This window comes from Rutidosis leptorrhynchoides, chromosome 2, assembly GCF_046630445.1.
Source record: "Rutidosis leptorrhynchoides isolate AG116_Rl617_1_P2 chromosome 2, CSIRO_AGI_Rlap_v1, whole genome shotgun sequence".
NCBI lineage: Eukaryota > Viridiplantae > Streptophyta > Magnoliopsida > Asterales > Asteraceae > Rutidosis > Rutidosis leptorrhynchoides.
Window position 1 is genome coordinate 62,549,028 of NC_092334.1, and position 10,598 is coordinate 62,559,625.

The window sequence follows — 10,598 nt, forward strand, 5'->3', positions numbered from 1 at the left end:
TAATACAAAATGAGATATTAAAACATTCTTAGATCATGTTAAATATGTATATATACATATATATACACAAACGTATAATTATCATATGTTATATAGTTCGTGATATCATCGGTCAAACTAGACGGTCAAACGTTGTGTAAACTCTTTTCGGAAATATAAATCTCGACATTTTGGATTGCTTATCATGTTGGTAAGGTTTAATTTATGTAAATATTAATCTTATAAGTATAGAACGATCGAAAAAGTGCGGGTCGTTACAAAATATAGTTGTTAAAAATATAGTAAGTATCACCAGCTCCCTGTGGAACGAACCGGACTTACTAAAAACTACACTACTCTATGATTAGGTACACTGCCTATAGTGTTGTAGCAAGGTTTAGGTATATCCCACTCTATAAATAAATAAATAAATAACTTGTGTAATTTGTAACGTATTTTGTATTAAAAATAATAGTATATTTCGTACCCTCACGACACAACACCATATATATGTTTAGTAGCTTCCATGTGCTTAAATTTTGATCAAAATCGCTCAAAAATCGAGTTTTGGGCAAAAAAATGTTCGAAATCAGCGAACTTGTTCGAAACCAGTTGCTACAGTATTTGCTACAGTACACGAGTTGCTACAGTGTCACTATTTGCTACAGTACCGAGTTGCTACAGTGTCACTATTTGCTACATTGCCCCCCGAGTTGCTACAGTGTCACTATTTGCTACAGTACCGTGTTACTACAGTGTCACTATTTGCTACATTACCGAGTTGCTACAGTGCCACTATTTGCTGCAGTTCCTTTTATGAAATTGAAACGGGCGTAACTTTCAAAACGTAACTCCATTTTTGATGAATAAACTATCGTTAGAATCGTAATAAAGAATACTTTTCAATGGTGAACTTTTAAGAAACTAGATTAAACTGTTTTTGGGTTGAAAAATAAGTTTTAGTGTGTATGTCGTGTTTTGCACGCACCTGTATGCCATTATTGAATGGAGTCATGATGTAGACTCATAAAATTATGAATATATAGTGTTATGACCTAGTTTATAGTATGATTTGATTATACTATTGATTGAGATGTGTATATTGACTTCATTGTGTTGTTCTCAGGTGATAAGAACAAGGAAGAAGCTCAGAAGTAAGATAACTGAGCTGTAGCTGGTAATCGGTGAGTGGGATTATCCCTGGGTGTAGTATAGAGTAGCAAGTTGTGCTACTATGTTATACTGTTTTAGTTGCTATGCTTAGTAGATATGTTGTAATAATGATCATTGTAGAGTTGTCATGCTAGTTGTAGAGACAGTTGTTCGTAGTGGTAGTTGCTTAACAGTTGTGTGCACAAGTTGTAGTTGCCTGTTGGAACCTATTGTTGTTAGGTTCAGCTCAGAGAGGTCAACCTTGTTGTGGTTGGGTCCAGTTGGCTACTGTTTGTTGAGTATAGTACTGAATGACGCATCACCTGCGTGTGAATTTACTATACTGGAGATTCAGTAGTAAGGACTTTCGGTAAATGCTAGACTGATCAGCTAGTGGTCGTGTGCTCGTACAAGCCGCCGAGTCTCTAGTTGGAGCATAATTGCTAGTTGATAGTTGCCAGATGATTAGTTGTTAGTTGACGGTTTCCTGTTATGGATTATTGTAGTTGCTGTAGTTGTACAAGTTGGTACTGTATGCTAGATCTGTTAGATGATTCCATTCACTTAGCCTCGTGCTAACCCCCCTCACCTCCTCCCTTGCAGGTTTTGGATATTAGTGCTGGTAGGGACGGGCATCGGGTTGACGATATGTTTGACAAGACGAACTCTGATGTCTTAACTTTTATAAATGTGTAACTAGTTGTTTAACGTAACACCGGTGGTTTGTAATAAGTAACTAGCTAATGATTTTGTGATAATCATGTTTGTAATTAACTAAGGGTATTTATGTGAATTAAGACTTCCGCTGTGATTTAAAAAAAAAAAATCAGGGTGTTACATTTATCACCAATTATCTCACAATAACTAGTCAACAAATCATATAACTGAATTTAAGCAACAAACTTTCATAACAATGGTTAAGTGATGAAACTTAATGACAAACTTTATCAATTAAACATCATAATCCATCATATAAGACAATCCAACTCATAAAAGTTTCACAACCAGGCAAACATTAAAGGTTTAGCTAGACATATTCATGAAAGAAACAATCAAAATCATCAACACAATAGAATTCATAATAATCTCACAAAAATTGATGAAAACTTGAGTACCAATCTTGATAGATGACTAAATCTTCAATCCTAGATGAAAAGCTCCTTAGATTTGATGAAGAACGGCTTTTAAATGGCCAAAATCGCACAACTCTAGCTCTTGTTTCGTAAAAATTAGGGTATATCCCAAACTGAATCGTATGTTGAATATTTATAATTGTGGTCTGGCCGATGTAGGCTCCTGACCGCAAGCTTGCTTGCACTACACACCTCGTGATCGCGAGGTCTGATAATCCTGGAATCGCTCGATTCGCGTACATGTATTCGATTTGTACCTCACGACTGGTGACCAAAATCTCGCGATAGCGAGGCCTGAAACTCCATTTTAATTCTGTGAAGTTTGCACGAGTGACCTACAACTTTTGAGGATTTAATGTGATTAATGTAACCACTGAGCAAATAGCTGAGATGAACATGACACGGGTTCGACTCTCACCCAGATGTTTTATTTCCCTTAAAATACATGGCTAGGATTCGAGTTGAATAGATTTTCTCTGACAGGTGTTAAAGGATATGATTAGGAGGTGGGTTTTCTCCATAGTGTGGACCCCCGTTTTTAGTCTTAAGAGAAATGTGATTACACGTAACAATCAAATTGAGAAATTAACATATGTGATCGATGGTTTCTTCCACCTTCGCAAGCATATGCCACCCACACACGCGTTAGAGGAAACTCAATTCGCAACAATCTTGTCAGTATGGTTGAATGTTGAAAAAAAACCCCTCCGAGAAACTAATTGATGGCAATACCAATTGGATCCCGACCCTTGGAATTGAACATGCCTCTAATCGTCGAGGAGAAACAGACCGCTCTCTCATATATCACCCGCGTAATGCCTCATTGGTTCCACTTATGGACTTTTAGTTGTATAAGTTTGTAAAAACCGTTACTTTTATTAGCTTTAAAAAATACGTATTAAAAACTGAATTGCAAAACGTAGATCAAATTCTATTGATTAACCCACTTGATATTAATTGAATATTGATTGATATAGATTTGGATACAACCATCCGTATTAAAAACTGAATCGCAAAACGTAGATCAAATTCTATTGATTAACCCACTTGATATTAATTGAATATTATTAATTGAATATTGATTGATATAGATTTGGATACAACCATCCGTGTAATACGAGTGAAAAGGGAAAAAATATCAGCTTAACTGAAAACACACCCGGTGGGACTCGAACCCACAATCGCCTGATTAGAAGTCAGACGCCTTATCCATTAGGCCACGGGTGCTATTTTGACACTCAACTCATCGGAAATTTAATAACATTGATCAACGTTTGCATTTCAAGTACATAGTAAACCCGACAAACTTAGATTGTAATGCAGTAGTGAACTCCACTATGGCGATTGCATCGTTTGTTCCACCGTCAAATATTCCGATGATGATGGACGCCGCTGCATTCAGTATACCTCAATTGATATATTCTGCCATTAACGATCGCCGGCGACCACTTACTGCTTTCAATTTCCTCATATACCTCTCTAAAACCCTATATTCTTCATCCGCCACCGCCGGTGCTACTACAATTAAATTTGAACCTTTACAAGCTAACGATGAGCGATCACGACCTGAAATTGAATCCTCAGTTCGGTTCAAAAAGGTTTCTGTTCTTCTTATATTCTATATTCGTCTCTCTTTATTTTTTTTCTTTTTGTGCGAGTGTTGATGTGTTACTGAGTTGGCATTTATACTTTTCAGTTGTCTAAATACACCCTGTTAGTTTTACATTTTAAATACAAGGGTAAAGTATCAACTATCAAAACTTTAAGGTTTCTTTTAAGCCAAAGTTGACAAAGAAGCTATTAACACAATACATATAACCTTGTACAGTAGTGCAGAGGTTATTCTTGCTTCAGTGGAGCCTGAACTAAAAGTTAAACTTTCAGGCGCTACTATACTTGATGCATACTTGCAGATGTGTCAATTTCTGAGTGTTTGGATAAAATATTTGACCTTGTTACTCTTCCTGTAAGCTCACCAAACATTTAACCTAGTTTCGTGCTAAATATAGCCTGTTCTTCAGTTAACTTCTGTTATCTAATATGAAGGATGGAAATTATGGTCACTTTTGAGTGCACTTCATCATTTTTTTCATATACATATATAATATATAAAGCTTAATTATACATCTGTAATTTATTGCTAGTCTTTACATACATAACCACTAACCATTACCAAAAGTCATAACTAAATTCACATGTATATGTACAAACTCAAATCCTTAAGTCTAGTGCATAAATAACCAAATCTGAAGCATAATTCATTGCAAGTTATGATTTACTTCAGATTTGTTACACCCTAAGTATATATTTTATACATTCTATGATCAATTTTTCTACCAAGGTCCTGTTAACGTTCTTCGTAGGCATAATCTCCTATTTCCCCAATACTTTACTTTCTCCGGTAACTGTAAATATAAATAGATATATAACTGTTCGTGTTCATAAAGGAACATGTTTTCTTATGAAACTTATATCGGAAACAAAAAATAACTACATATCATCATCATATTATAAAGCATATATAACACAAATGAAACGGCAAACATCCAATGTAACAATTGAATATAACGAGCAGGGAATGCCCGTGCATTGATGCGGAAAAAGTGGGGTATAACTATCATTAACATATCTAAAACACACAAAACAGAATTTTTAACATACAACAACAACAAAACCCAATACCACATAAGTGGAGTATGGGGGAAGTGATATGTAGACAATTCTTCCCCTTTCCGAGAATAAAGACAGGGGAAGGATTGTCTACATCTCACCTCCCCATACAAATAAGGTCCCCATACAAATAAGGTAGTTTTGTACTACTAGGCCGAAAAAATATACCTGAAATTTCTGTGACTCCATGATTTCTTCCTGAAGATACCAACAAAATCGCCAAAAAAAATAGGTTACTATAAAAATCAAGCTTTCACAAACCTGTTTAATAAACACGTCTTAAAATGCTTACCTGCTTCTTCAGTAATTTGTGGTTGAGTTCTTTCAGTTTTGCAACTTCTGCTTCCAGTTCCAATGTATATGCCTGTCGAAACGATAAAGATGTAACACATCGAAACCAAATAAAAACAAAACGTACGTTCAAGAAGTTGACCTGTTTACGAGCCCTTGACCTTGAAGCAGATTCCCTGTTCTTAATCATCCTTTTCTGCCTTCTTTCAACAACTTTCTCCAAAATACCACTCCGTTTCCTTTCATGAACAACGCGTTCACCATACGTATAACTCGTTGTTGATGTTTCCAAATTACTATTTTGGAACAAATTTGATAAAGATTTTTTCCCGCTTACAAAACTACCCAGTTGAGGATTCGTTACTACGTTTAAAGAAGAGGTGAAGTTAAAAGCAGCCTGCTTTGGGATAATTTTCTGCCGTTTATCTTCGTGTTTACTCTCATTAACAACGGGGTTTTGATGAAAAACTTGATTCGAATTCACGTTTTTGAGCCCGGATGCTAATTTATTTTCTAGTGTCGTTTCACCAACTACCCCTGCTTTATGCAAGAAGTCCTCTAGTGTCATTTCACATAAAGTTGGTTGCTTTTCTTGTGGCTGCAAGTTTGGTTCTTTGATAAAGTTTACATCTTTATGCAAATCTTTCCAAACTTCATCCACCATTTTCTGGCCAAGTGTTTGTGGTAAATTTAAAGATCCCTGCTTTTGAAAATTCGCACCGAAATTGGAGATTGGTGCCATTGCTTGAGTCTCTTCAGATGTCCAAATGTTCTTTAGAATTTCATCCATATTCATTTATAAAGATTCTTGGATCAGTCGCAAATCCGTCACTATTAAAGTTGATAAATGAACTCAATGCTCAAATCATCTAATACCTATCAAAATTTAATTAACAAGATCATGTTAGCCCCTTAATAATTCACTACTAAATGCAAGATACCTGGTATAAATCTTTTTGGGTACAAGGGTATTATAATACCAATTGATAATTCTCTATAAAGGATCTTGGTGTAAAGAATTAAAGATCATATCTTTATGATTTTGCTTCAACCTAGCAAAGTAGTATCATGCTATTAAGGATGGAATTTAATAGAAATGGAAAAGAAAATTTATAAAGATCAAGGGCATGGAATTGATATTGAAGCATAAAATTTCTATAAGAACTGCATCCAAGAAAAATGTACAAGTTCTTCTGCATAAATTCCAAGTCACTAAATCAAAGTATATCATAAGACATTATTATCAAGAAAAGGTGAAGCAAATTAACAGTGAAATTCAGTCCTAATCTAACAAACAAGTCCTAATAAGAAGATATTATTTTCAATCAAACTATCAATATCAAAAATTTCCAAAATACCTACAGAAAAATACATCACACATTCATGCATAGAATCAGCTGTAATTTTGTAAATAATAATATAAGCACACATTCATCAAGACCCAAAATTTAGTCCTGAATTACTTTCTAAGATCTTTGATTGTTAATTTTATAATTGTATTTTAATTATTTAGCTCATCTTAAAGGGAATAAAGCCATACATTATCCTATAACACATGAGTCCTACAATACTGCACTTCACAATAAAGCAACATATATATTACCATCAGTAATCAATAATTACATTTACATTTAAATTTTACATCAAAAAATAAAAGAAAACTCAAAGATCAAATGTTATACAGAAACATAAAACAGGAAAATATCTATATAATCCTTAACAGGGAACATGGAGGGACAGACATGTTTTGAAGAAGAATATAAAAAAATAAAAAATAAAAATATGACGATTTTACCCTTTTAGAGGGAGAAAATGCAGCAGGGACTTCCTTTTCTTGTTTGTTGAATTGGAAGAGACGACAAGTGTCTAGTGTTCCTTTCTTGACTGATGACTCTCCATTTAAAGGATTTGTGGCTTACACAAAACACACTGGGATTTATGGAAAGGTTAATTAAAAAGTTAAAGGTGTATTTACAGAAACATGCCTTCAACTTATGAATATTTATTTTATTTGTCCTTTGTTTATGCTTACCAAGCCATGTTTTTTTTTTTTTTTTTTTTTTTTTTTTTTAAGTAAGCGAGAAAACTCTTCTATGAACGACGACATTGGCTCCCCATATGTGACGACCCGGGAATTTCCGACTAAATTTAAACTTAATCTTTATATGATTTCGATACGATAAGCAAAGTATGTAATGTTGAGTCTCGAAAACTTTGAACTGTGTTTATGTATACATTTGACCTATGACTATTTCCGACGATTCATAAACAATTGTTGTAAATAAATATGTATGAATATATATATATATATATATATATATATATATATATATATATATATATATATATGGGCAGGATCAATGGGTAAGTAACCAAGCGGGGGGAAGCAAAATTTATTTATTTTTTTCGTTTTATTGGAAATTTTTTTTTCCGGCATCAAGATCACACGAAAATATGAACATTTAGAAGAGACACTTCGTGATGAATGTTATTATTTAGGCGGAAAAACGATCGACAAAAATAACATTCAAGATAATATTATTCGTGAAGAATATGAACGTTTTTTTCTTCTTCATGTTTTGCGAAGTAAAATTTAGGCCGATTTAGAGTTTAGGGTTTAGATATTTAGCCCTATTTTTTCATGTTTTGGGTTTATTCCATAAACTCTAAATCGGGCTAAATTTTACTTCACAAAACATGGAAAAAAAAAAACGTTCATATTCTTCACGAACAATATTATCTTGAATGTTATTTTTGTCGATCGTTTTCCCGCCCAAATAATAACATTCATCACGAAGTGTCTCTTCTAAATGTTCATATTTTCGTGTGATCTTGATGCCGGGAAAAAAAAATTCAAAAAAAATGAAAAAAAAAAAATTTGCTTCCCCCCGCTTCCCCCCGATTGGTTACTTCCCCATTGATCCTGCCCCTATATATATATATATATATATATATATTTGTAATTATAAAATATAAAAATTAATAATTAGAATTCAATATGGAAAATAAGGTATAAGATAAGCAAGTTGTTATTCAAATAAATCTATGTATAGATATATATGAATTCTATACATAGTTATTACATGTATATTGAGATATATATATAAAAGTTATAAATATTATGTAATTATTAAATCTTACATAATTAATAATATGAAATATTAATATATTAGATATAATTACAAGTTAAGGATATAGTTATTAAAACATTATTATTATTACTTTCATTAATATTAATACTAATATTAATATAAGTATTGATTATATTATTTCTGTTACTGTTACAATTGTAATTAATAAAATTCTAATAATTTTAGGATTATTAAAATAAAGTTTATTAATATAAATATTATTATAAGAAAGATTGAAATTACAAATTAGTTATTGTAGTGACCCGAACTTTTCCATGTTTATATATATTAATTGAGATTGATGTTTACATGATTAAATGTTTCCAACATGTTAAGCAATCAAACTTGTTAAGACTTGATTAATTGAAATAGGTTTCATATAGACAATTGACCACCCAAGTTGACCGGTGATTCACGAACGTTAAAACTTGTAAAAAACTATATGATGACATATATATGGTTATATATATAGTTAACATGATATTATGATAAGTAAACATATCATTAATTATATTAACAATGAACTACATATGTAAAAACAAGACTACTAACTTAATGATTTTGAAACGAGACATATATGTAACGTTTATCGTTGTAACGACATTTAATGTATATATATCATATTAAGAGATATTCGTACATCATAATATCATGATAATATAATAATTTAAAATCTCTTTTGATATTATAAACATTGGGTTAACAACATTTAACAAGATCGTTAACCTAAAGGTTTCAAAACAACACTTACATGTAACGACTAACGATGACTTAACGACTCAGTTAAAATGTATATACATGTAGTGTTTTAATATGTATTTATACACTTTTGAAAGACTTCAATACACTTATCAAAATACTTCTACTTAACAAAAATGCTTACAATTACATTCTCGTTCAGTTTCATCAACAATTCTACTCGTATGCACCCGTATTCGTACTCGTACAATACACAGCTTTTAGATGTATGTACTATTGGTATATACACTCCAATGATCAGCTCTTAGCAGCCCATGTGAGTCACCTAACACATGTGGGAACCATCATTTGGCAACTAGCATGAAATATCTCATAAGATTACAAAAATATGAGTAATCATTCATGACTTATTTACATGAAAACAAAATTACATATCCTTTATATCTAATCCATACACCAACGACCAAAAACACCTACAAACACTTTCATTCTTCAATTTTCTTCATCTAATTGAACTCTCTCAAGTTCTATCTTCAAGTTCTAAGTGTTCTTCATAAATTCCAAAAGTTCTAGTTTCATAAAATCAAGAATACTTTCAAGTTTGCTAGCTCACTTCCAATCTTGTAAGGTGATCATCCAAACTCAAGAAATCTTTGTTTCTTACAGTAGGTTATCATTCTAATACAAGGTAATAATCATATTCAAACTTTGGTTCAATTTCTATAACTATAACAATCTTATTTCAAGTGATGATCTTACTTGAACTTGTTTTCGTGTCATGATTTTGCTTCAAGAACTTTGAGCCATCCAAGGATCCATTGAAGCTAGATCCATTTTTCTCTTTTCCAGTAGGTTCATCCAAGGAACTTAAGGTAGTAATGATGTTCATAACATCATTCGATTCATACATATAAAGCTATCTTATTCGAAGGTTTAAACTTGTAATCACTAGAACATAGTTTAGTTAATTCTAAACTTGTTCGCAAACAAAAGTTAATCCTTCTAACTTGACTTTTAAAATCAACTAAACACATGTTCTATATCTATATGATATGCTAACTTAATGATTTAAAACCTGGAAACACGAAAAACACCGTAAAACCGGATTTACGCCGTCGTAGTAACACCGCGGGATGTTTTGGGTTAGTTAATTAAAAACTATGATAAACTTTGATTTAAAAGTTGTTATTCTGAGAAAATGATTTTTATTATGAACATGAAACTATATCCAAAAATTATGGTTAAACTCAAAGTGGAAGTATGTTTTCTAAAATGGTCATCTAGACGTCGTTCTTTCGACTGAAATGACTACCTTTACAAAAACGACTTGTAACTTATTTTTCCGACTAGAAACCTATACTTTTTTTGTTTAGATTCATAAAATAGAGTTCAATATGAAATCATAGCAATTTGATTCACTCAAAACGGATTTAAAATGAAGAAGTTATGGGTAAAACAAGATTGGATAATTTTTCTCATTTTAGCTACGTGAAAATTGGTAACAAATCTATTCCAACCATAACTTAATCAACTTGTATTATAT

General features: G+C 32.1%; 1 protein-coding gene and 1 non-coding gene across 3 annotated transcripts; both read right to left on the bottom strand.

Moving 5' to 3' along the window:
* Positions 1 to 3,418: 3,418 nt before the first annotated feature.
* Positions 3,419 to 3,491, bottom strand: TRNAR-UCU (transfer RNA arginine (anticodon UCU)). The gene has a single exon. It is a non-coding gene; the product is annotated as a tRNA-Arg (tRNA).
* An 881-nt stretch (positions 3,492 to 4,372) lies between these two features.
* On the bottom strand, positions 4,373 to 7,136 carry LOC139890935 (ABSCISIC ACID-INSENSITIVE 5-like protein 4). Of its 2 annotated transcripts, none has more exons than XM_071873867.1 (5): positions 6,206 to 6,314; positions 5,368 to 6,101; positions 5,227 to 5,298; positions 5,103 to 5,132; positions 4,373 to 4,669 (listed from the first exon to the last, which is right to left on the bottom strand). In XM_071873867.1, the coding sequence occupies exons 2-5, from the start codon at positions 6,019 to 6,021 to the stop codon at positions 4,598 to 4,600; spliced, it is 828 nt and encodes a 275-aa protein (XP_071729968.1). In that variant the 5' UTR covers positions 6,022 to 6,101; positions 6,206 to 6,314; the 3' UTR covers positions 4,373 to 4,597. The 2 variants fall into 2 exon arrangements, with proteins under 2 accessions (XP_071729968.1, XP_071729967.1); XM_071873866.1 differs by lacking the exon at positions 6,206 to 6,314 and adding an exon at positions 7,021 to 7,136 and having other exon boundaries at positions 4,374 to 4,669.
* Between the last annotated feature and the right edge of the window lie 3,462 nt (positions 7,137 to 10,598).

Coding starts and splice junctions, on each gene's coding strand:
- LOC139890935 (XM_071873867.1), bottom strand. CDS start 6,021: ATGAATATGGATGAAATTCTAAAGAACATTTGGACATCTGAAGAGACT. Junction 5,133..5,226: donor ACAAATTACTGAAGAAGCAG/GTAAGCATTTTA, acceptor TGGTATCTTCAG/GAAGAAATCATGGAGTCACA. Junction 4,670..5,102: donor TGGAGTCACAGAAATTTCAG/GTATATTTTTTC, acceptor TTATATTTACAG/TTACCGGAGAAAGTAAAGTA.